The sequence below is a fragment of the Talpa occidentalis genome, unplaced genomic scaffold (assembly GCF_014898055.3).
Source record: "Talpa occidentalis isolate TD23 unplaced genomic scaffold, MPIMG_talOcc4v2.1 talOcc4.7, whole genome shotgun sequence".
Lineage (NCBI taxonomy): Eukaryota > Metazoa > Chordata > Mammalia > Eulipotyphla > Talpidae > Talpa > Talpa occidentalis.
This window is the reverse complement of record NW_023605083.1, coordinates 50190595-50218238: the sequence shown is the minus strand read 5'-3', so window position 1 is coordinate 50218238 and position 27644 is coordinate 50190595. Positions and strand designations below refer to the sequence as shown.

Genomic DNA, 27644 nt, shown 5'->3' with positions numbered 1-27644 from the left:
TTCATTAATGAATTGGCAAGTTTTCAAATGTTATTTCTTAAAATACTCTTTTGCCCCTTTCTCTCCTTCTGGGACTGCCGCTAAGTATGTGTTGGTATAATTGATGGTGTCCCACAGGTCTCTGAGGCTCAACATTTCTTTTTTTTTTTTTTAGGTTTTATTTTTTTTTAAATAATAAATTTTATTTTTATATTCCCCATAAATTTGCAACCCCCCCATTCTGACCCCAATTCCTCCCCTCCCCCCCCACTCCCCAAAAACTGTCTCTGGTTCATAGTTTTTTGTTGATTTTGATTTTCACTTTCTTATAGTTATTCATTTTCCTGGTCCCTTATTTAAGTTCTCTAGATTCCTGCTATGAGTGAGACCATCCGGTATTTTTGTTTTTCTTTCTGGCTTATTTCACTGAGCATGATCCCTTCCAGCACCATCCATGTTGCTGCAAATTGCATGTGTTTATCTTTTTTGAATGCTGAGTAATATTCCATGGTATATATGTACCACATCTTCTTGATCCAGTCATCCATTTTTGGGCATTTGGGCTGTTTCCAAAGCTTAGCTATTGTAAATAGAGCTGCTATAAACATAGGGGTGCAGGTGTTCTTTGGAATTGATGTATTGATGTTTCTGTGTCCTTTGGGTAAATACCTAGGAGTGGAATTGCTGGATCATATGGAAGCTCTATGTTTAGTAGGTCCAGAAATCTCCACACAGCTCTCCATAGTGGTTGGACCAGTTTGCACTCCCACCAACAGTGCAGAAGAGTTCCTTTTTCTCCACACCCTCGCCAACATTTGTTGTTGCTACTTTTTTTAATATGTGCCATTCTCACTGGTGTAAGATGGTATCTCATGGTAGTTTTGATTTGCATTTCCCTGATTACAAGTGATGTTGAACATTTTTTCATATGCCTGTTGGCCATTTGCATTTCCTCTTCAGAGAAGTTTCTTTTTAGCTCTTCTGCCCATTTTTTGACTGGATTATTTTCTTTGTTGTTGTTGAGTCTCATCAGCTCTTTGCAGATTTTTGTGATCAGTCCTTTATCATTAGTGTTGTGTGCAAAAATGTTCTCCCAGTCGGTGGGGTTTCTCTTTGTTTTTGTTATTGTCTCTTTTGCTGTGCAGAAGCTCTTTAATTTGATATAGTCCCAGCTGTTTATCTTTGCCTTCACTATCACTGCTTTGGGTGATGTGTCTGCAAAGATGTCTTTGATGTGCATATCACGTAGTGTTTCGCCTATATTTCCTTCTATGTATTTTATGGTTTCAGGTCTTATGTCTAGTTCTTTAATCCATTTTGAGTTGATTTTTGTGTATGGTGTGAGGTAGTGGTCAAGCTTCATTCTTTTGCATGTAGCGACCCAGTTTTCCCAGCACCATTTATTGAACAAACTTTCTTTGTTCCAATGCATAGTCTTTGCTCCTTTGTCAAAGATTAGTTGATCATAAATCTGTGGGTTTATTTCTGGATTTTCTATTCGATTCCATTGGTCTGTATGTCTGTTCTTGTTCCAATACCATGCAGTTTTGATGATTATGGCTTTGTAGTATAGTTTGAAGTCTGGGAGTGTGATGCCTCCATTCCCTTCTTTTTTTTTCAGGAGAGCTTTGGCTATTCGGGGTTTTTGGTGATTCCATATGAATTTCATCAATAATTGTTCTATTTCTTTAAAGAATGATATTGAAATTTTGATTGGAATAGCACTGAATCTGTATATTGCTTTTGGTAGGATGGCCATTTTAATAATGTTTATTCTTCCAATCCATGAGCAGGGGATGTCTTTCCATTTCTTTGTGTCTTCTTCTATTTCTTTTAACAGTGTTTTATAGTTTTCTTTGTATAGGTCCTTTACCTCTTTTGTTAGATTTATTCCCAAATATTTGATTTTTTTTGTTTCGATAATAAAAGGGATGTTTTTTTTTTATTTCTTCTTCTTCAGATTTATTGTTTGTGTATAGGAAGGCTACTGACTTTTGCATGTTGATTTTGTATCCTGCCACTTTACTGAACTGATTGATTAGTTGAATTAGTTTTTCTGTGGAGTTTTTGGGGTTCTCTATGTATATTATCATATCATCTGCAAATAGTGATAGTTTGACTTCTTCTTTTCCTATTTGGATTCCTTGGATGTCTTTCTCTTGTCTTATTGCTCTGGCTAGGAATTCCAGTATTATATTGAAAAGCAGTGGTGAGAGTGGACATCCTTGTCTTGTTCCAGATCTTAATGGAATTGCTTTCAGCTTTTCACCATTGAGAATGATACTGGCTGTTGGCTTGTCATAGATGGCCTTTATGATGTTGAGGTACGTTCCATGTATCCCAAGAATTTCAAGGGCTTTTATCATGAATGGGTGTTGCACTTTGTCGAAAGCTTTCTCAGCATCTATTGATATTATCATTTGGTTTTTATATTTCTTTTTGTTGATGTGTTGGATAACGTTGATTGATTTCAGATGTTAAACCATCCTTGTGTCCCTGCAATGAATCCTAGTTGGTCGTGGTGAATTATCTTATGGATACATTGTTGGATTCTGATAGCTAAAATTTTATTGAGGATTTTTGCATCAGTGTTCATTAGGGAGATTGGCCTGTAGTTTTCCTTTTTTGTGTTGTCCTTGTTCGGTTTTGGTATTAGTGTAATGTTGGCTTCATAGAACGTGTTTGGTATTGTCCCTTCCTTCTCAATTTTTTGGAAGAGTTTGTGAAGGATAGGCACTAATTCGTCTCTGAATGTTTGGTAGAATTTATTTGTAAATCCATCAGGTCCTGGGCTTTTGTTTTTGGGGAGGTTTTTGATTACCATTACAATTTTGCTACTTGTAATTGGTCTGTTTAGGTGTTCTATTTCTTCTTTATCTAGCTTTGGGTGATTGTAGAGTTGCAGGAATTTGTCCATCTCCTCTAGATTGTTGAACTTGTTTCCATATAACTGTTCATAGTAGTTACTGATTATTCTTTTGATTTCTGCTGTATCTGTTGTGATTTCTCCTCTTTCATTTATGATCCTGTTTATTTGTGCTTTCTCCCTTTTTTCCTTTGTGAGCCTGGCTAGGTGTTTGTCTATTTTATTGATTTTTTCGAAGAACCAGCTCTTGGTTTCATTGATCTTTTGGATTGTTTTTTTAGTTTCAATTTCATTTATTTCTGCTTTGGTTTTTATTATTTCTGTTCTTCTACTGGTTTTGGGGTTTTTTTGTTGTTCTTTTTCTAGATCTTTGAGCTTCGAGATTAGGTTGTTTCTTTGAGTTCTTTCTTGTTTCTTGATGTGAGCTTCTATTGCTATATATTTTCCTCTTATTACTGCTTTTGCTGCATCCCATACATTTAGGATATTGGTGTCCTCCTTGTCATTCAATTCAAAGAATTTTTTAATTTCTTCTTTGATCTCCTCATTAGTCCAGTGGTCTTCCAGTAGTGTGGTTTTTAATCTCCATGAGGTAGGAAAGTTCCTTGCCTTCTTTTTATGGTTTATTTCTAGTTTGACACCTTCATGGTCAGAAAAGATGGTTGGTATGATTTCAATCTTGGTGTATCTGTTGATATTTGTCTTGTGTGAGGCTCAACATTTCTTTATTGATATTCTTTATTTAGTGAGACATTATTCTCATACTTTACTTCTTTGTACAAGAGTTCCTTTAACTTTTTGAACCTATGTTAGTTAATTTAAAGTTTTTCTAATAATTCCAACATCTAAGTTTTCTTTAAGACAGTTTCTTTTGGCAGATTTTATCCCCTACATATGAACCACTCTTCTTATTTCTTTGCATATCTCATAACTTTTTTGCCAAAAACATAATTGTTAAAATAATGTAGTATGATCAGCAACTCTCTCTCCTTTCCCTGAGCTTTTTTGTTACTGCTGTTTGTAGTTGCTATTGCTTTTATTTGTGTATTTAGTTACTTAACTGAATTAATTCTGTATAATTTATATTTCTTGTCATTTGTGGCCAATAAATATTTGTTTAGTTATCTTAATGATCAGCTAATGATTTAACATAAATTTCCCAGGGTTCTGGAACTAATCTCCCAATATTTGCTGGAGCATCTGTATGCATGCTGCAGGGTTTGCCTTCAGTGCTCAGGCAGGCATTTTGCAACTCCTACTTCACCAACATATCCTGCTTCTATTGAGTCTCAAGATCAGCCAAGGTGAGAGCTTTGGTCCTACTACAGTATTCCCCAGTCATGAACCACAACCTTGGGTATAAGCCCAAACTTCTAGATTCCCAGGAATGTCAGAGATAGATATCTCTCTCTGTTATGGATATCTCATTTTTCAGACTTTCCTTTAAAATTTTCCTTACAGCATTCTTTTTTCTTTGTTTTTAAGATTTATTTATCTTTATACAAGAATTGGGGTATAGGCCAGAGATGCGGGGGGTGAGAGGATTCACCAGAGACAGAGTGGGGAACAGAACAGGTAGACGGACCCAAGTACACTGCTGTGGGGGGCAGTGGGGAAGACAGGAGAGATCTGTCCTGCCATGTGGGTTTCTCCCTGGCAGGCTGGGAATCGAACTCATGCTACAGTGGTTGCGGATTACTTCATAAGTTGCATTTTAACCCTAGCGCCACCAGGAAGGCCCCCTTATAGCATTCTTATCTCCAACTGTTGACATATCTCAGACAGTTGCCTATCTTAAACAATTGCCCCCAGGGGAAAAATATTGGGTGATCTCTCCATCAGATTGAATAAAAACAAACTTTGTGAGTATTTTCTAAAGATCTGCAACAGATCAAATGATGGTAGTTTTACAGAAACTGGACTTTGGGAGAATAAATCCCATTTCACCCCTACCATAGGTCTCTAGTTTTTGTGTTTGCAGGGTTTTTTTTTTCTGGATTACTTCAAGTCTTTGGTCAATTTCCAGTATTTTGATCATTTTGCTAGTGACACTGTGGTTTTTACGAAGAGAGGGACTTGGGGGCCCTTACTAGACTATTTCTGTAATGACACCAATAACCTTAGATTTAAATAGCAAAGCTAGACATCTATTAGGGATTTTGTGTAATCAAGTGATGAATGGTACTGGCCATATTTTTGGTTTCAGAGGAGTTGAAATGCATTGGACAATCGCTTATGAGTAGAGCATGACTAAGATTCTAAAATTGATAGCCATCATTCTTGCTTTTTACCAAAACTAGAGGGAAAATTCAAGCATTTAATGGTTACAGAAAAAAGAAAAGAGGAAGAAATTAAATGTTATTTTTGTCTACTGTGAATATTACCAGAGGGATGTCCTACTGATTTCAACAGTCTCCTTTTTAAGGCTCTATATGTTGAGTGCAAAGAGTAAGACATAGTTTGTTATCCATCTTTAGTCCTACATGGATTGCCATGTAGTCGTCATTCAGTAATGATTCTAAGCTCCTGTTCAGTAATGGGAACACCATTTCAACTGGCTCACAAGCATATCCCCAACCTACAGAGGGTAGGCTGAAAAAGTTTTTAGAAAAAAAGATGTTCTTATATCAGTTAGGACAGAACCAAGACTGATTACCAGGCTTTAGTTTTATCATTACTGATTTAAAGTTATAAAACTTCCTTTCCACAATACCTATTTTTTTTAAAGTTTTTTTAGATTTATTTTATTTATACAAGAGCTGGGGTACAGGCCAGAGGCAGGGGAGGGTGAGAAGATTTGCCAGAGACAGAGCGGGGAGCAGAACAGGAAGACTAACAGAAGACTCTGCTGAGGGGAGCAGCAGGCGAGACATGTGGGTTGCTCCCTGGCTGCCAGGGAATCGAACCTACGCTGCAGAGGCTGCGGACAGTTTCACAGTGCTGTGCTTAATCCACTGCACCACAGAGGGGGCCCCAATACCTATTTTAAAATGGGGGTGGGTGGGATTTGCTGACATATTTCATCCAGACACTATTGATTTTCATGAAAAGTTGTCTCGTGGATATCAGCCAAACTACGGTCACATTGAAAAAAACTCTAAACTGAGAGTACTTAGAATTATTATTGTTGTAAGCATAAACTCCCAGTCTCTAGCATACCATAGAAGTCTGCAACTCTCTCTTCAAATTACATAGTGCATAGTGCAGCATGGTTTTCATTTAAAGCAGGATTGGATTTGGAGGATTGTAATTTCATGACACACATGGGGTAACATGCTTGACACAGAAGCCACTTATAACCACTGCATGCTTAATTGTTCCTTGCTTTTTTCTTTGAAAGTAAATTGAGGAAGGAAAAAACAAAGGGAGAAAAGTAGGGAGGGAGGGATGATAGGGATGTCTTGTGTCCTTTGGAAGAAAATTTAAAGTAGAAGTTTCTCATGAAAATCCTGTAAGTCCCATGGCTATGGAGCTCCTGCAGGTGTTCAGCAGCAAAGTCGATGATTACCAGGAAAGATTCAGTGGGTAAGCAGGGGTATCAATTCCTTCTTATTTCCTGATTCTATAAGCTCTGGGCTTGTTTGTTATCTTCTGACAAGAGGAACTTTCTGACATAAACCATGACTTTTTTTTTTTTTTTTTTAAAGATTTATTTATTTATTTATACAAGCACTGGGTACAGTCAGAAGCACGGGAGGGTGAGAGAATTCACCACAGCCAGAGCGGGGAACAGAACAGGCATACTGATGAAGTACACTGCTGAGGGGAGCAGCAGGCGGTAGGAGAGGTCTGCACCCCATGTGGGACCCTCGCCGGGGCCCGGGGATGGAACCGGCACTGCAGAGGCTGCGGGCAGCTTCACAGCCCACTGCTCAACTGTGCACCATTAGGGGAGGCCCAACCATGACATTTATTGTTTCAACGAAAATGTATTGAATTCTGACACTGTGCCAGGTATTATACAAGGAACTGGAGACAAAGAGCTATTGTTTGGTTAAAATTAGTTAGTAGTGGCAAATTAGCACAATGCAATTTTTACAAAAATCTATTCTTGACATAAGAAAGTGATCACACCTAGATTGGGTATTGGGGAATAGTTTCTAAACTTCCCAAATAAACACTTAGAGGCTTTTATTCTTTCATTTATTCAATTAATCTATATGGAATACCTACTCTGTTCAAGTTGGAAAATTCTTAGTAGGGCACACACAAAAAGTTTCCCATACTACCATGTCAAGAGCTTTTATTTCCATATTACATTACGTGGAAAAGTCAAAATCCTGAAAGGAGATATGAGAGGCTTGATCAGGGAAACAGAAAGGGTGTAAAGAGAAGTCATGAATACAAGCCTGTTCTGATTCACCTTAAGGCTCTTTGCTTATTTCAAAATCCAGTCCCAAGAATCTAAAACCAATGATAAGTTCAGATTTAAAACTGAAATTCTAGGGCCTCCCTGGTGGTGCAAGAGGTTGGGACACAGCCTATGAGGCTGTCTGCAGCCTCTTCAGCATAAGTTCGATCCCCCAGCCTGCCAGGGAGCTACCACCTGGCACAGCAGACCTCTCCTGTCTCGCCTACTGTTCCCCTCAGCAGTGTACTTCGGTCGATCTGCCTGTTCTGTTCCCCACTGTCTCTGATGGGTCCTCTCACCCCCTGCACCTCTCCCGTGCCCCAGCTCTTGTATGCATAAATAAATAAATCTTTAAAAAAAAAAACACCTGAAATTCTATGGACTTGAACATTTTATAATATACTCTATGGACTTGATCATTTTATAATATACCAGCTAGCTAGATTATAATGACTGGCAAATAAGGTAATGGTACAAATTCCTCCATAAGACCATCAGAAAGCAACCCATTCACTTGAGGGAAGGTGTTTTGCGCTATAAGAATGTATCAGTGATAATCCAGGAGGAACCAAGACACGCATATCTGTTTCCCTCTGGAGTATCCAGTTGCCTTCATTTCCTGACCTGCTCACCAGTGGGAGCAAACCAGAATTCGTAATAGTACAACCTATAAAGTTGTATGCAGCTGCCCGCCAACAGGCTCTACTTCCCGATCAGTATCCCTCCCTTTCCCCTATATCACTTGACAACGTTTCTAGCTTTTAAAGAACTCTTATTTTCTAATCTTGATTCCATTGATTCAGAAACATTTGCAAGGAGGAAGTAGGTTAGAACACAATGGTCTAACTTGTGTAATAGGGATGTTTGAAACCCAACATTGCTCAATCGAGGGCCAGACCCATGCAAATCAAACAGGTGGGGTGCAAGGGTCTGGTTACATCATATGGAGATCCAGCAAGGAAGAAATAAGAGAAATAAACATGCTCACAAATCCAACAAAAGACATTTCTAGATGCCAGCAAATGTTAGGCTTCCAGTTTACCCACAAATCACTTCTTTATTCCCTACAAACAATGAGATCTTCAGGGCAAGGAAGAGAGAAACAAAGGAGGAAGAATTTAGAAAGCACAGGTAGGAGTAAGAGGTGGACTATAATGCTGCCCAAACTGGCTGTACTCTGCATGACCTTGATCTTGACTGGAGATGACAAGGGGCCTCTTGAAGAAGGAAGTGGGGTTTTACTAAGGGTCTCTTACATAACCTATTTAGATACAAAAATCTATTCTATTTTAAAAAAGGGTTTTCCTCCTGCCACCACCCCTATAGAGAAGGCCTGTTTGCACCTCTAGTTATCCCAATGATTAGAGTTCAAATTATTGAGTCTGCATTTTATTTTTTTAAAGATTTATTTATTTATGCATATAAGAGCTGGGGTAGAGCCAGAGATGCAGGGGTGAGAGGATTCACCAGAGACAGAGTGGGGAGCAGAGCAGGCAGTGAGTCTGCATTTTAGACATTCTACCTACTGATGAAAGTTATAATAGAGAATTGATAATTTGATAGGACATGAAATGAGTGGGCTTCAACAATTTAATCCTGTTTATGAATTTAAATGCAGTAGTATCAGTATCTAGGATCCTAGAGTTAGCGCCACTCTATAATCAGCATCCAGAAAGACTTGGTCCTTGCTTCACTGCCCTCCTCTTTGCATTCAGAGATATGAAGAGTTTCACATTATTTAAACTCATCTACAAGTGAGGGAAAACAGAAGAATGAACTAACAGGTGGAACATTTACCCTTTAAGCTGTGTCTCAGCTGTTTTCCTGAGCTATGGTTAAGAAAAGAGAGATCAGTAATTCCCATTTATCCTTTTCCTAAATCCCTACTACAAGGAATATGATTCTGATTGAAAAGTTTCTGAAGATATTTAGTATTTATAAATGCCAATATAATATTAAAATAATTTTTAAATAATAAATACATATGAATATACTTGGCGTACTATAAGAGACAAGTATTTGTTATGTTTTGGGTTTGGTTTTTTTTTTTTTGTCTTTTAAAGCAAATATAGATTTTATTTATTCCCAACACACCAATGATGAATCCAATGGAGGGCCTCCCTGGTGGCAGAAGGGGTTAAGCACCGCACTATGAAGCTGTCCTCAGCCATTGCAGCACGAGTTCAATCCCCAGCCGTCCAGGGAGCTACCCACATGGTGCAGCAGACCTCTCCTATCTCACCCACTGCTCCCCTTAGCAGTGTGTTTCAGACAATCTGCCTGTTCTATTCCCCTCTCTGTCTCTGGTGAATCCTCTCACCCCTCACATCTTTGGCCTGTACCCCAGCTCTTGTATGCATAAATAAATAAATCTTTAAAAAAAAAAAAAGATATGATCCGAGGAAATTTCCTGGGAGAAAGGAAAATACTACCGAGATAGCTGGCAATTCTGTGCCACCATAAAATAAGCCTCATCATTATCTATTTGGATAATCCATTCATAGACTTCCACCTTCATAACTTAAACACCTCTCAAAGACCCACCTCTGAATATCACCATCTTTGGGGGTTAAGATTTCAAGGCATGGGGCCTCCCTGGTGGTGCAGGGGTTAAAGTCTCACCGCTATCAAGCTATCCTCAGCCATTGTGAAATGAGTTAGATCTCCACCAGGTTGCTAACCCACATGGTACAGCAAGACCTCTCCTGTCTCACCCACTGCTCCCCTCAGTGATGTCTTTCAGTCAATCTGCCTGTTCTGCTCCCCACTCTGTCTCTGGCAACTCCTCTCACCCTCCCAACACCTCTGGCTTACATCCCAGTTCTCACATGCATAAATAAATAAAAATAAATCTTAAAAAAAAAAAGAAATTTCAAGGTATGAATTCAGAGAGAGACACAAACATTCAGACAGTAGTGACAACCCAGTAAGGGCAAATAGAAGACTAGTTTTTAATGGGAAGAAAAAGGATACTGATCACTGAATTCTTGGTTTCAGGGCAATAAAAAATTGATAACAAGGCAAACATTAGAAATTCAAGGGAAGGAAATGTTGAGTAAGTTTCTCTGGTCTTCTCCCTCTCAAACACACAGTAAAAATTCTTAACAGAGTTCCTGCCTCTATTTTTAACAATCAGCCTAAGTCAAAGGCAAGAAACAATAAAAGGAAATCAGAACCAGACTGAAATAATCACACATTACCAAACACAGATTTTCAGCATGAATGTCAAAGCTGCAGGAAGACTGAAAGTCACCCCAGCAGGAGAAGGGCAGTGATGTCTTGGAGTACATAATTCTACACTTAAATCGCTTAGAGCAGTTCCAGGTCCTGGAAACCGTGCACGTAAAAAAAGAAATAAAAAATACACTTAAGTACATTTGGAAAAATTTAGCTCCACTATTGGTTATGACTTGGTTGGAGTGACTATGGGCAAATCTGTCCATTATAAAAGTAAGGTTTCTCTCTGACTAAAGAATAGGCAATCTGGGCCTCCCCGGTGGCGCAGCGGTTGAGCGCTGGGTTGCGAAGCTGCTCGCAACCTCTGCTGCGCTGGTTCGATCCCCGGCTGCTCTCCGGCCACCGGAGGAGGGTCCCACATGGCGTGCAGACCTCTCCTGCCGCCCGCTGCTCCCCTCAGCAGTGTACTTCGGTCCTTCTGCCTGTTCTGCTCCCCGCTCTGGCTCTGGTGAATTCTCTCACCCTCCCGCGCTTCTGACTGTACCCAGCGCTTGTATGTATGTATGTATCAATCAATCAATCAATAAATAAATAAATCTTAAAAAAAAAAAAAGGAAAGGGTGAGTGACCACCCTTCCATTTTAAAAAAAAAAAAGAATAGGCAATCGGCCTCCCTTGGTGGAGCAGGCTGTTGAGCACTGCACTGTGAAGCTGTCTGCAGCCTCTGCAGCACTGGTTCAATCCCAGCTGGCCGGCAAGTGTTCCGCATGTCACGGCAGATCTCTCCTATCTTACCCGCTGCTCCCCTCAGCAGTGTGTTTTGGTCAGTCTGCCTGTTCTGTTCCCTACTCTGTCTCTGGTGAATCCTCTCACACTCCCGCGAATCTGGCCTGTACCCCGGTTCTTGTATAAATAAATAAATAAATCTTTTTTTAAAAAAAAGAATAGGCAATCTGATGCTTCAAGGTTATGTGCATTTCCTGTTCCTGGTACATCTCCCCCATTGGTTTCAGCAGCCATTGATGACACTTTTCTTATTTGGGGAAAACAGTACTAATTATGCTAAAGCAAGGTTAATACTATACATAAAATCACTCCAAATTACAAAGTAATTAGTTTCCATAGTCCTAAGAATTTTTAATGCAAAATTTAGAATAAAATCACAAATAGATTAACTTCCATGGCATTCAGCTTTCCTTGCTCAATTAACCATGTGCTTTAAAACCAAGAGCCTTCTGTGCAACCTGCTATTCCTCTTGTCAATCTTGGGAAGTCAACATTTATAAAGAATATCAGGACCAGGGTTTTGTTTTTTTTTAATCATATGCCTTAAAAATGTACTTTTTTATCCCGGCAAAAAATCCATATCATTTAAAACCAGATATTTGAATTGCAAGACTAACATCTTCAGTTAATGGACTTCAGCGAATCCTAGGAAACAACCTTCAGTGAGGAAAAAAAAAAACAATGTGACTGATCAGCTATTGATATGAACGGTGTAGGTACCATGCCTTTAACCTTCAAGGCACAGCTTGGAAGTTTGGAAGAGGTGAGGTCTGCTATACTGCATTATCAGAATTCATTGTTTTATTTACAGTGCTACGGGGTTGCATGTCATCTGCAAAGTTGTGTGCAGTAATCTCTCAGTACATTTAATTCCTTAGTCAGCAATTTAATTTGCTTGCAACCATTCATTCTCTTGAACAGGTTGACCCTGCAGGTATCCTGTACTTTCTGCTTGCTGGTTTTTTTTAAGATTTATATTATTTATTTATGCACACAAGAGCTGGGGTGTAGGCCAGAAGTGTGTGTGGGGGGGGGGTGAGAGGATTCACCAGAGACAGAGTGGGGAGCAGAGCAGGTGGTCTGACTGAAATACACTGCTGAGGGGAGCAGTGGGCATGACAGGAGAAGTCTGCTGTGCCATGTGGATCAGCTCCCTGGCCTTGGATGCAACTCGTGCTAAAATGGCTGGCAATAGCTTGATTGAGCTGAGACTTAACCCTTTGAACCACCAGGGAGGCCCACTTCCTGCTTGCTTTTCATTCCACTCTTTTTCACAGCCACGTCGTTCCTTTCTCTGTGTTGAGGATATTGGGGGGCTGTTTGAATTCATAAGAGAACTCTTTGGACTTTGCTTGCCTGAAGGCTGGCTTTGCCTCCTGCCCCCAGGCCAGTGGGCACCAGCTGGGGAACCTGCTGTAACCACTGGCAGAAGCCTGAGTGTGAGTATCACTGGATTTGTTATAGGACAGGGAGAGGGGCAGCCCAAACCCCACAAACCTGCCTATTCTAAATGGGTTCTGTCATCCGCTGCATCAACACAAAACATATGAGACTTTAATGGGAAGGAACTTTAATACAACTAGGAAACAATACAGGAAAGGCAAAGAGTTTAGTTTCTAAATGAAGCACCCAAAGTTACCCCTCCCATCGTGGGTAAAAGTCCATTCATATGGGAATGGCCCAGAGCAAGGCCCCAAAGCCTGCCACAAGTCTAAAGCATCTTCCAGTGGGGACCCACAGAAAAGGGTCACAAACAACCAGACAAGCCCGGAAGGAAAAGAGCAAAATCAACATTAAGATAAAAGCTGCCATTGTCACCTCCCCACGGGTCTCACCCACATCTGTGTCACCCAGTCCACGACCAAAAGACAAGCGCAGTTTCTTCACGTGTCTCTAGGCTCCATGCGCCTCCTCCAGGTCTCCTGGCTCCATCCTGCTTCCTTCCTCAGTCTCTTCTTCAGCTTCTCTCTTCTCTTCCTGCTCAGCTCCACCCTCCCTTGGGTGGGGCAGGGAACCTCCCCCTTTCCTGGGGACCACCCTGTTACAGGTTCACCCCGGAATACTGTTCTGCTGCCAGAGCTTGCTCATCTGGGCACTCTCCCTGGCCAACACAGAACAGACAGAAATGAGGGGTGACCAATGTTTCCCATATTAAGCTTCTGGGAAATCTTCACATGTCCCTGGGGCTGGAGCTGGCCTGACTAGACCCAGCCCACAAGACAGCCAGGAGGAAAATGCGCAGGCTGACCAGAGACCTGAAGCAAACAGCAGAGGGCAGGTGGAAATGGGCCCCCCCCCCAAAAAAAAAAAAAAACGAGGGAAGAACACAAAGGACTATGGTGATGGATCATGGGTGCTGTGGCGGTGGGAGAACTACGGGGACTACACCCGAGTGGAGAAGTCAAATACTGTCCAAAAATTAACAATGTAAATAAATAACATTAATTTTTTTTAAAAAAAGGCCCTCTGTCACCAGAGCGCCCCCATATTTGCTTTCCCGTTTAGAAATTCTGGCCTTTCATCCAGGCAGAGGAACAAGAAGCAGGACTTCAGGAAAGGTGAGGTCAGGAAAAGCTTTCTTACTCATGCACGAGGTCCCAGACCCTATCTGAGCACTGGTTTAAAGACTGTTTCTTTTATACATACCTGTCTTCATATTTGTTACATTGACAGCATTGTTTTTCAGCAGGCACAACCTTTTACCCCAAAGTCCCCAGACAATGGGGGAGGACAGGCAAAGGGGGAAGGCGGCAGACACCCAGACATGGCCTTGGAGAGACAGACAGGCTTGACTGGCTACCAGACCCATTTGAAATGCAAGTTTGTTTAGATAGGAGTGCTGAGCCCTGGCCATGAATCTTTAAAGGGAAAGAGCTGTAAGTAAGCAAACTTGTTAACTATGCCTGCATTGGAGTTCACTGAAGCACCTGAGCTGGAAGTTCAGCTGGAACTGCAACAGGGTGGTCCCCAGGAAAGGGGGAGGTTCCCTGCCCCACCCAAGGGAGGGTGGAGCTGAGCAGGAAGAGGAGAAGCTGCAGAAGAGACTGAGGAAGGAAGCAGGATGGAGCCAGGAGACCTGGAGGAGGCGCATGGAGCCTAGAGACACGTGAAGAAACTGCGCTTGTCTTTGGGTTGTGGACTGGGTGACACAGACGTGGGTGAGACCCGTGGGGAGGTGACAATGGCAGCTTTTATCTTGATGTTGATTTTGCTCTTTTCCTTCCGGGCTTGTCCAGTTGTTTGTGACCCTTTTCTGTGGGTCCCCACTGGAAGATGCTTTAGACTTGTGGCAGGCTTTGGGGCCTTGCTCTGGGCTGATCCCATATGGATGGAGTTTCACCCACGAGGGGACGGGTAACTTTGGGTGCTTCATTTAGAAACTAGATTCTTTGCCTTACCTGTATTGTTTCCTAGTTTTATTAAAGTTCCTTTTCATTAAAGTCTCCTATGTTTTGTGTTGATGCGGCGGATGGCAGAACCCAATTAGAATAGGCAGGTTTGCGGGGTTTGGGCTGCCCCTCTCCCTGTCCTATAACAGAACCTTTATTATATTCATTTGCTCGATAATATATTTTCTCATCATTCCCACATGTTTACTCATCTGCACCACCATTTACCTTTCCCTCAACCCGTCTTATTTTATGACATGAGGAAGGTGCACACGTTCATGTTTATGACTCGTTGCTCAATTTGTCCCTTTTGGGCAGTGATCTCAAAAAGCTTTTTGACAAGGATTGAATTTATTTTTTTTAAAGGACTGAATTTATTGATTAGATATGACCACCCTAGACAATTTTCATAATATATGTTATTTATATGACATTGCACATTTTTCGATATATGATTATGTTTTGTTTTTCCATCTGACTCAAATTGATTCCTTTGATCAATTTGCCAGATACGTTTAATTTTTCTTTCATACACACGGAGGTAAACATTTATATAAAACTGAGATCACTGCTTACCACATTAATGCTTTTAATCAGGTTCCTGCTTCCACAACCTACCGGGTGCCAGGATCAGAAATGAGACCCAGCTGGGCCTCCCCTGGTGGCGCAGCGCTTGAGCGCTGGGCTGCAGAGGCTGACCGCAGCCTCTGCAGCGCCAGCTCGATCCCCAGCCGCCAGTGAGGTTCCCACAGGGCGCAGACCTCTCCTGCCACTCACGCTGCTCCCCTCAGTAGTGTATTTTGTCAGTCTGCCTGCTCTGCTCCCCGCTCTGGCTCTGGTGAATTCTCTCACCCTCCCCTGCTTCTGACTGTCCCCAGTGCTTGTATAAATAAATAAATAAATCTTTTTTTAAAAAAAAAAATGAGATCCTGGGTTGCCCTTCGGTGCAGCCATGCCTTACAACCTTGGTGGAGTGGCACCACCAGGTGGACATTGCATGCAACAACCATTCTCAAGCCTACTTTGGCACTAAAATTAGGGTGGAAGTTAATGTGCATTTCATCACTTTTTAAAATTTATTCTCCTCAATTTTATTGATTTGCAAAAATCTGCATAATAATGTAATTGTGGGATTAAAACTGCATATGTGCACTTGTTTAACTCACCCTCCACCAACCTAAACTGTTTCTTACCCTCTTTTCTCCTCCCTTTCCCCATCCCCTCTTGTAACCTGTATATTTTGAGTTTTAGTTTTTTTTGTTGTACTTCGCCAGTTTGTTTTCTTTGGTTATTTATATTCTGCAGATATGTTAAGCCATCCAGTAACTTTCACTTTCTGACTAATTTCACTTAGCACAGTCACATTACGATACATCCATTTTGTCCCAAAAGGCACTATTTCATCGTTTCTTTAATAGCTGCATCATGACCCATTGAGCATATAGTCCACAATATTTTATCCAGTTGTTGATTGTTGGGCACTGTCAATATACACTTACGTTGGTTCCATGATTTGGTGATTGGACATTGTCTCTACTGCCAGCTGAGATACCTGCATTCCTGGCCATGCTCCCTTTTACCTCTTCTCTCACCTCCCTGCAGCAAGCCACCAGTATAGGGCTGGTACAAGGGAAAGTTTTGGGATTTTGTTGAGGAACTTCTCAATTTTCCTTTGAGCAAATTTACTTTAGCTGTTTTTAGGAGAGAATGTAATCCCAACCTTTCTATTTCACAATAGTGTGTTAATATTAGAGTACTTGTAGACTTTTTAAATTTAAAAAAGTAGGGGGAGGTGTGATCTTAAACAATTTGAAATCAAATTACAAAACAGATGTTGACTTTTTCAAGGTAAATTTCAACAGAGAACAAAGTGGCTGTAAACTCACCAGAGAGAGCAAGCAATTGTCAAACTAAACAATGAAATAAACATAAAGATCAACCAATACTCTATAGACTGTCACTTGCAGCAAATATGCAATAAATTTCATGAGCTATCCCACACTCTTTTATAAAACAGAGCTTGTGTTAGATGATTTTGCCTAACTGTAGACTAATACATGTTTTCTGAGCATGCTTTGGCTAACCGAAGCACTAATGTTAGGTAGGTTATGAGCATTAAATGCATTTGCAACTTAGGATATTTTCAACTTACAATTTAAGGGCCATAACCCCATTGCAAGTATGAGGAAGAGCTGTACAAAACATTGTGAGGGTTTAAGACAGTGTCCTATACATACTAGATAGAAGATCAGTCCAGATGCAAAAAAAAATAAGAAAGGAGAGATGTTTCCTGCAGATAAAAATCAGTAGGTGGGTAGTACAGATCTGGAATGCTGGTCTATGTTTTCAGGTGCCCAAACACCTCTCCCCCAGGTCACCACTGCATCCCGGCCCTACTCCTCTCAGGGCAAGGCTTCTATTTGCATTTCATTGGCAGAATCTAGTTACAAGTGTGGAAATTCAGTCTTTCCTCTGTGTGGCCATGTGTTCAGCTAAAATGCTATAGAAGGGGACACCAGAAATAGTTGGGGGGAAAGGGGTTAGTAGCTTCCTGTGTTCTAGAAGTTATAATATGGTTCGGAAACTGAATGGGAGGAAGAAGGAAATAATAAGCTCTGCCCTTCTGTACTCCCTGTAATATCCTCTGCCCATCACACTCACTCAAGCAGTATGGAAAGGATAAGATGAAAGAGACAGGTAGGAAACACACTCCAGGCACAGTGGACTCCTGACTCAGGGATCTGCCTTTCAAAGGGGGCTCAATCAACATCATCACCCTTAGACTTAGTAAACTAACATTTGTTAACTAATGCTAACAAGCCGTGGCAGGCAGCCCAGTGTTTAGACATTCTCCTACTCAACGCTGCAAGAGTCTGGTGTGCTTAGGCAGCTTTCTGAATTGCTGCATAGATAGCAAGAAACAGTAGGATTAGAAGTGATCACCTTTCACGGTCCCTTTTCCAATTTGAAAAGAAGCAGAGACATAGCTGTGTCACCTCAAATGGGTGTTCTGAAATGCTAAAAAATCAAGGTATGTATTCTACTGAAGGTAAAAACAAACCCATTACACCATGCAAAATACATCCCGAGGTGTTCTTATCACAATCTACACCACCCCCACCACACACACACACACACACACACACACACACACACACACACATGCTTACTTTCTTTTCCATTAATTTTAAAATCATCCTCTCCTGCCACAAGTAAGTTTCAGTTTCTGCCACCAGGTGGCAGGAATAATCAGCATCAAGAAGCTTCTCATGGAACCAGAAAAAGTCAGGATTCTTAAGGTCATAATAGTGTTGTATACAAGGGTGGACTGGGGTGTACATGGCTGTGACCTGCCTGGCATGTAACTAGGGACCCTGAAGACTAGTCCTTTCTATTATGCATCTCCTGTTTCCCCACCAACCCATGCTGTGTTTATTTCTAAATTTATATTAAAGAAAACTTTACCCATTCATGAAAGAAAACTTAAATGAGTCCTTAAATCCCCATCAGGCAGCATCAGCAATTTGTGATCTTTCCATACATACACACACACAATTTCTATACTAACTACCAATGATACTGGTACATTGCTGTATTAGTTACTGCAAAATTAAAATCACCATGTTCATTAATTCAACAAATAATCGATAGTCAGCTATGTGCAAAAAAAAAAACAAAACACTGAAGGTAAGAATAAAGGACTGCAACACAAAATGGTCATGTGGCAACAATTTCTATTTATGTTCATACACCCTTGTGTTTCAATGCCACCCAAATTGGAACTGAAATTTTATCTACATCCATGGTGCCAACCAGAGATAAAAAGTTAATATCAATGTCAGACACTTGTTCCTTTTTCAAAGACCAGGTCACAGTCAAAAGAGTGAGCAGAGGACGTGAGCACAGATGTGTCAGGTGCTATTGTCTACAAGTTGCCTTACTTGGAATGAAGTAGCTTATAAAAAGGCAAATTAGGATAAAATGGAAGAAACTATTGGACACCCCTGCAACACACACACACACAAAGAAGAATGAGCCAGGCATTTGTCATATCTGGAAACAATAGCAAAGGGATCGGGACTTCCCTCCAACCTCAAACCTTCAAGTAAAATCAGTGGTCTCAGGGCCTCCCTGGTGGCACAAGGGGTTAAGATGCAACCCATGAAGCTGTCCACAGCCTCAGCAGCAGGAGTTCAATTCTCCCCGCCGGCCAGGGAGCAACCCACATGGCGCAGCAGACCCCTCCTGACTCACCCGTTTCTCCCCTCAGCAGTGTACTTCAGTCTGTTCTGTTCCCCACTCTGTCTCTGGTGAATCCTCTCACCCTCCATACCTCTGGCCTGTACCCCAGCTCTTGTATGCATAAATAAATCAATCTTTAAAAAAATAAAATAAAATAAAATCAGTGGTCTCACAAAAGAAGGCATTTTCTGTGTGCTGGTTTCTACCAGAGATTGCACTAACCCAAACCAAAATACACTTTAACTCCCAAAAACCTGACATCCAGAATAGAATTACTGGGTCTGTGGTTTATTATTATACATTGTTTTGTTTTCTAAGTTGAATGCCTGTGTGATATGATAAAAAGGAGATCAGAAACCCACCCCAGGTCTGCTGATTACAAAGTTGGCCAAGATGAGAGTGATTGGTCCTCAAGGTTGGACCAGTCTGAGCTTTTCGGCACACCAAAACAAAACAAAAACATCTATTTCATTATGGACCAAGAGTCCCTGGCTCCTTTATCATTTGCCCCATCTAAACACTCATCTTTGCTGTCCCATCCCTCAAAATTCTTCTAGTTATCACTCTCTGAAAGAATATTTGCTTTTTGACGCTAAAATTTTATGTTTGCAATCTGTACTTTTTCCTTAGAATGAAGACGACTTCCGTGACAACCAGAACACATCAGGAAACAACTCACTAAGGAGCAGAGGTGGGCTGATAAACAAAGAGCAAGTAAACGCGCTACAGGTAAGGCTGGAGAGCGGCGGGTGAATCTGTTACCATGGTAACCGCTGTGCAACAAGCACCTGAGAGCTATGGGAACAGAACGCATGGCACTCAGCTGGCACTCAGAGGAATGAATTAAATGGTAATTAGAGTGTATACGGCAGAGTCATGAAGAAAACACACACCACCAAACAAAGAGATTTTGTTTATTCACCTGTTCTCAGAGTTCTCTGCTGGGGAGAGTGGCTGCTGCCTCCATCCTTAAGGCACAGATTTCTAGCTTAAACAAATCATCTCAATTTTAAAGTAAAGGAGGCAGAAGACGATTCTTTCATCTGTGGATATGTTATATATAGATTATATCTTCTACATCTGCATGTGCTTTAGAGAAAATGTTTTTATAAATCATAGAAATATTTCTTACAACTGATTTCCCTGTTGCCCACTTCTCCTACAGGGCAAGTGTCCTCTAAAAATTCTCATCCTGCTTTTTTCTTCATTTAATTAAACTTTGCATTCCTGAGGCTCTTGTCAGTTACTCACATAGCCTACTGAGCTCTTTAGTATGTAGATTAACTTTCATTTTTCCCTTTTTTTGAAATTTTTTTACTATTCATCTACTTTTTTAAATTACACTACATTATCTGAAATCATACTGGAAAAACAGAACTTTCTTTAGATATTGGGAAAGAGGAATAAAAAATTCAGAGGAAAGACAACATTCTTTTGGGGTTGGGACTAGGGAGGTGAAGGGAAGGATTTGTAAACATTTATAAACATGCTCTTCATTGTGATTACGTAAATGTCTTTTCTTTCTTTTTTTAATTGAGATAACACTGGTTTACAACACTGTATGTTATTCGGAGATATAGATCCCACCTTTTCAGATCTGTGTACCCCACCACACCCACCACCAGGCACCCATAGTCCTGGGAGCTCCTCCACCCACTGTTCTGCACATTTTCTCTCCCTCTCTGATAGTCTCAATTTTGCCATCAGGTTTCTATACTTTGGTTTTGGATTTTTTTTCTGAGCCTTTCTTTGTTTATATTCCATATGAGGAACTTTTTTCAGTTCTCGAAGGTGCTGAGCTAGTGTTCCCATCTGTAGGCCAAGCCCTGGGCTGCCAGGAAATAAAACCACCCTTGGTTTCAGTCCTTTGGAAACCAGGGCTCATAGAATATAAAGGAGATTTATGCAACTGCTGCTATTAAATTCATTTAGTACAGAGTGGAGGTTGAATGATTATAGTAGAGACAGAAGCAAAAAGCAGAGGCTGTCTTTTCCCTAAAGAAAAGGAGAAAATAGCTCCTTTGGGAGTAAAGGGAGAGAGTGGTAAGCCTTGATTTTTTGTGATAAGGGAAAAAAATGTCTGTGTGATAGATAATAGATGCCATCTTCTTACATAATAATTTAAAAGGACCCTTTGAAAGTTTTTTTTGCCAAAATTCTGAACAGTGGAGATCAGGGTCCATTGTACCCAGAATTCTCATATTCCATTTCTGCTGCATTGTTTCATTTCTAGGGTGAAGCACAAGTCACCATTGAGCAGGATTCTAGAAGAAATAAAGAAGCCACAGAGGATGATCCAGAAACATATCAAGAAGGGTACAGACTTAAACCAAAGAAACAACCACATCTACCACTTATTTTGTTTCCCACTTGGTTTTATCCTCACCTAATTTTAAACATTTTGACAATAGAGATTATCACCACCATGAACCCCTCTTCCCGGCTAACCCACCTAACACCATAACAGAAAAGTTAATGGAACTGTAGGATGATCAACAATGGTAAATTCAAATTGTTGATTCCTGGGGACCCAATATCCAGGACAGTCTTCTAATTAAAGGTATATATATTTCCAACTAATTGCGCCAGTCCACACAAAAGTAGTTAATTCATCTTCTCAACATCAATTGATAAGCATTTGACTTCTCCAATCCTGATCCACCTTAAATCCCAACAAATTTGCTCTTACCTATATTATTCTGAAGGTCATTCAAGTTCAAATTATTTCATAAGGAAAAGAAACAAATTACTACCTTTATTTTGGGGGCCAGGAAAATGAAGGTCAGAGAATTGACTTACCAAAGGTTAGTCAGCTAGAGAAGAACAAAGCCAGCTTACAATTACAGCTTCTGTTTCCCAGTCCAAGATTGTCTGGTACTCAATCATAATACTAAAGTATTTGTCAGTTTTTTGAATTCCTATTTAAATTTTATTTTAATGCATACATCTCTAAGGAACTTTGTTTTTATATATCAAAATATATATCTAAAGTTGGTAAGAATTAGGATTAAAATCTCCTGTCATGTATACACAATCAAGAATATTTACCACCTTGGAGATCCAAAGTCAGCTCCAGCGTACATTTTACTTTATGAAACTCTGACCCTGAGAGCTAAGAGTTTTTCTAAGATGGTGAGAGATGCTGAGACTTCAGAGATTTAAAAATCTGATTAATGCAACCTAAAGTAAATGGATGTACCCAAATAAATGGTACCCTTCTCCACAGCTGCTTTTTAACACTATATCTCTATATCCATCAGGGTTGATAAGGCATCACCAGCCTTTCTAAATTTGACGATGAAAACCTTAGTCTTTACTACACCCTTAGTCCCTCAATATCTTCTGGAGCAAGTTTCTTTTTTTTTTTTTTTTTTTTTTTATTTTTTTTTTTTTTTTTTTTAAATAGAGGCATGTTTTATTTATTTATTTATTTGTTTGTTTGTTTGTTCATTTATACATGCACTGGGTACAGTCAGAAGCACGGGAGGGTGAGAGAATTCACCAGAGCCAGAGCAGGGAGCAGAGCAGGCAGAAGGACCGAAGTACACTGCTGAGGGGAGCAGAGGGCGTCAGGAGAGGTCTGCACGCCATGCGGGACCCTCCTCCGGTGGCTGGGGAGCAGCCGGGGATCGAACCGTTGCGGCAGAGGCCGCGGGCAGCCTCGCAACCCAGCGCTCAACCGCTGCGCCACCGGGGAAGCCCCCTGGAGCAAGTTTCTATTCTCAGTATACATATTCATACCCATTCATAAGATGAGTTTCATAAAAGGGTACCTATCACTACTGTGTGTGAGACAGTACTCTATGTGAGATCCTGTTCCTTTTTAAAGATAGGGTCTCGTGCACTGTGTGACTTCACAACTCCCTAATGGGTCCCAAACCACAGCTGTAAAAGACTGCTCCAGAAAAGCAATATACACTTTTATTTTGTTTATCTAGTGATTCAACAAATGCCTGTCAAGTACTCTTAATGTCCAAGGTCCTGGGACTGGAGCACTCACTGGAGGTTCAGTCTTCAAAGGTTCATAAGAGAACACAGTAAAAGAAGACAGCTGAAATAGTGTGCAGCGAAGTCTCTGAAGATGCAAGAGGATTTTGCAAAGGAGGGACTGGAGCTTTGCTCTGAAACTTGAAGGGAGCTGAGACGTGGATATGTGGGCATGACTGCTAGAAGGAAGGAAAGCAGAGGATTTAACAAGTGGATGGGAAGTCCTAGCTAGAGGCTGAGTCCTTTCAGCTCTAGAGATGGTGAATTTATTATGTGGGATGAGAATAGTGGTGGTTTTAGAAATATTCTTCAGTGGTCAGGAAGTGGCAAGTTAAATGTTGAGTAAATTCCTTCCACCAGCCTCAAGTGGGAGAAGAACAGGACTCCATTAGAAGGGCCATTGGTGTGGGGAGACCAGGAGCACCCCAAAAGTTCAGGACAGTGTTGTGGTTATGGCCCAGCAACTTCTCTAAGCTCACACACTAGTGAGTACGATCCTCCCCATAAAAAGTGAGCAATGCATTCATTTTTCATGCACCTCACACCACCTCAAACCAAGCTCCAGACAGTAACAGACACACCAACTATCTTAGAACTTTCTGGAAAAGCTATATTATAACCCATTGATAAATAGTCTTCAAATCCATGAAATCCTACTTTACATTTCAAGGTCCCACTGAAGTCTGTCAGCCTCCCACTCCAGAGGATAGTGATTGAGGACAAGGAGCCACCAACGTACTCAAACTTTGTGGAATCAGAAAGGATGCATTTTTAATAATCAACATTTAATAATTGTGGCCTAAAGCTAATAGGCACCCTTACAGTCTTGTGATTAGACTTTCATCCTGTGGTTTATTTTCAGGTTTTGGTCAGTTCTCCATTTCCCCTTCTCTATTTCCAAGAACATTTTTTCTTTCTAGCATCTCTATAACCCTCCAGGGCTGAGCACATCCATCCTGCAAAGATTGAGCCAAGTCATGACTTTTCCCATTTCTATTTGTAGGACACAGATCTCATGAATTTGTTTGCCTGCTGATTTTACAAAGCACCATCTAACCTTAGCATGCAAGTTTATTTCACGAGCTATAATAACAAAAATTCAACTGCGTTATTTTTAAAGATTTAATGAGCTTTATTAAATAATTATAAATCAGGCAGCATTTCATCTAGCAAGTAGAAGAGAACTCCAGAAAGCTGCGCAAAATGAAAAGTTTTTATAGGCAGAAAGAAGGCAAGATAAAGGAAGGGGGAATAGAGAAAGGTTTTGTGACAGATTATCTCACCTTCCCTTGGGGAATGGAAAGTCTCTTCACTAGTACTGGCCAGAAAATTCCATACCGACCAGTTGAGACTACATTCCTTAGGGAAGTTGAAGCTGCAGTAAGCTTAGTGTTAAGTCTTGGTGGGCTTAGCCCAAGCACCCCCATTTTGGGACTGTGGTTTCCTCTTTAACACATCGCTGGCGTTTACTTCTACCTGCCTTTTTGTTTTTATATCGTTACAGGTATCTGGAAAGGAAGTGTGGTACTGTTTGTGATTTTTTTAGGAAACATAAAACCACCCTTCAGTACATCTTATGGGGTATTTTACTAGCAGGTAAATAATAAAGGTGGATGAAATACCCATGTTTCTTTTTGAGGATTCCCTAAAAATTGGATCTTTGGAAAAGACCTTGCAAGGGCTAGACTGGCATGACAAGACTTTCTAATACCTTCAGGGGCATCACACACACACACACACACACACACACACACACACACAGATTTATTACCTGTTTTTTGGGAGATAGATATGTAACTGGACAAAACATCATTCTTGGACCTCCTGCTTTTCAGTTGCTTTCAATTCAAAATAACCAGCATGCCATTTTGGCACATAGGGGGCAGCCTGTTCTTGGTTCCCTTCCTCCTTTGGATATTCTGTGACACTTGGAGATTGCTGTAGGCCTAATTCCCAACTGAAGCTTAGGTCAAGTCAAAGCTGCACACCAGGAGAATCACTTTTTGCCAGTGGTTCCTTCTACACCTGGCTTTTCTTTAATAGAAGGTCACTTACAGAGTTGCAATGCCAGAAAAATTTGGTTAGTACTGAATGAGAGGTCAATTATCAAGCCTCAACATTCAAGAACTCAGGAGGGTCTATAAGGAAAAAGATCTAGCACCCTGTCCTCCTAGCATTCGTGCGACACTCTTAGGGACTAGCATGAGAAAACCCCAAACCCCCCAAATGTAGTTCTCATAATCAAAGGAGTAAAAAACTATATCAAGAGTATACTCTGGCTTGCCTGCCCTTGGCTGAGCCAGATCAGACAGTGGGGTCCCTAGTGGGCGATGGAGATGTTCCCTGTCTGTGTTTGCTCCCTGCACAGGTTACCTGGCCATGGTGATTGCAGCCTGTGTGCTGAACTTCCGCAGAGCCCTTCCTCTTTTCGTCATCACTCTGGCTGTCATCTTCTTCGTGGGCTGGGATCATTTTATGGCCAAATATGAACATCGAATCGTTGAGTTCCTCTCTCCCGGCAGAAGGCTTCTAAATAGCCATTGGTTCTGGCTGAAGTGGTAAATGCACTTGGTTCTCCAGTTTCATTTGAAGAAATGTTAGTCTTTTCCTACACTGTTCCAAAATTTTGTTCTGAAATTCCATCCTTATTTATGGAATATTGAAGATGCAAACAAACTAAGGAGTAATCCATTGTAATGCCTTCACTTTAGAAAGAAGAAATCAAGGCCTACGTAAGGCAGTGGTTCATCCTAGATCTTTTCAAATGTCCCAACAAATTGCTTTAACTTCATGTCCCTCCAAATTATAAAAGATATTGATTTAATGGTCATCCGTTTTCTACATTAGAGAGAAACCTTTGTACCTACATGTCAAGAAGCATTTGCTAGGGATTCAAAACAGTGCAAGGATTTAGTCATTTCAGGGAGGACCTTGGCTAACCCTCTAACTTGGAAGTAGAAAGGCATCATGATCAATCAGGAATATCTGTCCTGGCAGAGGATGGGGTACAGTAGCAGTAACACCACCTATCTCAATACCTATTTTCATAAAGAATTGATTCATAATATAAAACAATGGAGATTGCTGACAAATATGCCTGGCCTCAGAACAGAGAAGAGAGAAGTGCTTGGACCATTCTAACTTGGGAAGGTGGCTTCTGCTATGGGCATAAAGCTGGCCTCCTTGGGAAGGAGGGTCTGAGAATTATTAAAGCAGACTCTTACCTATACGATTCAATGTCCTGCAAGTGACCATTCAGGGTTTCACCCTCAGCCACTCTCTGCAGGGCCTCCTCTCCCTCAAGGTGGCCATACTGGGTAGGACACAGGACCAGATCTCTCCAGTGTGGCCCACTGGAATCCACCAGGAGCCATCACACATCTTTGACCTAATAAACTAGGATCGTGCAATCCCAACACATCATCCTTTTTGGTTGTGCCATTCAAGCCGTGAGTCAGCCTTGTCATGCTCCCTATACTCCCCAAGGAGTCAGAACCTACTCAAAGTCTCACTTAGCTCACTGAGCCTCATGTGAGATCGCCAACAGCAGAGAACACATTTCAAACTCCGTTAAAAGAAAGATGGTTAAAAAGAAGACCTCACCCATCTCCCAAAACCGGGGTGACAAGTTCTTGGCCTCTTAAAGAAATCACTAGACTTCTCTCTGCAAACATTTTTGCTCCTCTCTGACCCCTCTATATACCCTTGAACCAGCAAAGGGCCAAGAGTTGTGAAACAAAGAGGACACATTGATTGAATTTTGCCTATTTTCCTTTGTAACCACCACCAAAGAGGGTCTGTTGCAATTTCTAAAAGCACAGCTTCCTGGTGCCAGGGATGTTATTCTCATTAATAGTTTTTTGTTACAAGATTTTCAAGTTACACAACAAATGCTTCCTTTCTTGTTCTTTTAGGGTAATTTGGAGCTCACTGATCCTGGGGATTATTTTCTGGCTGATCTTTGACACTGCCAAACTGGGCCAACAGCAGCTGGTGTCATTTGGTGGTCTCATAATGTACCTTGTCCTGGTATTTCTCTTTTCCAAGCACCCAACCAAAGTAAGTATGAAATGGATCTTTTGGGGAGTTTTCTTCTTTTGTCTCATGTGTAAATTGCTGAAAATAATAAGTATGGGAAAATTTAATTATTATTCAATATTTTTCTTACCTTGCTCTGATATTGTAAGAGGTTAGAGTGCCTTTGTCAGCTTTCATAGTACTATTACTTTCTCATTTTTCACTCAGTAATTTTCCAGTTAAACAACCAGTGAGATATTCTTTCATGTCAAGTCCAATTCCTACTCACATAACCCACATTCCCCCATAAAACGCATACAAAAAGAAAACTCATCCTTTTGGTCCAGATTTCCCCAGGCCAGTACATAATCTAATATTTTATCATTGGATTTTGCAATTTATCAAATTTCCATTTGCAATTTAGGCTAGTTCACTCCAAAAATTTGTCCTGAAACAGTTTTGTTCGTATTGAAGTCAATTCTCATCCTTGTTCTGTCAGCCTACAACCCATCAGTTTGGCAAGAATCCTAAGACATCAAACTTTTCACACATGACTCATAGGAGCAAACTCTGGAGGACTTTACTGACCTAAAGGTTGACCCAAGGAAAAAGTATTCTTCAAGGCCAAAGTCACCTAAAAGGGTCCAAATGACTGACCTCATTTGGAGCCAATCTGCTGAATACCTGCTGTTTTTCTATACCTCCGATTCCATATTTCTTTTCAGGCCACTCTTCTCTGCATCAAAAGTGAAAGCAGATGATTGTCCATTACTGCAGCAATCCTGGGTCTGCATTAGAGTTAATTGGTTCCTTTTACAGTGAAATGAGAGTCCTCCAACAGGGTGGAATT

At 40.8% G+C, this 27644-nt stretch overlaps 1 protein-coding gene across 1 annotated transcript in view; it reads left to right on the top strand.

Annotated features, from left to right (window-relative positions):
• The window catches only part of SLC28A3 (solute carrier family 28 member 3), a 59636-nt gene that overhangs the window by 12480 nt on the left and 19512 nt on the right, over positions 1-27644 (top strand). The window contains exons 3-7 of the mRNA XM_037494024.2: positions 19421-19519; positions 21024-21106; positions 24282-24373; positions 25146-25335; positions 26692-26836. Coding sequence (XP_037349921.1) covers positions 19421-19519; positions 21024-21106; positions 24282-24373; positions 25146-25335; positions 26692-26836 — 609 coding nt within the window. The remainder of the gene's footprint in view (positions 1-19420; positions 19520-21023; positions 21107-24281; positions 24374-25145; positions 25336-26691; positions 26837-27644) is intronic.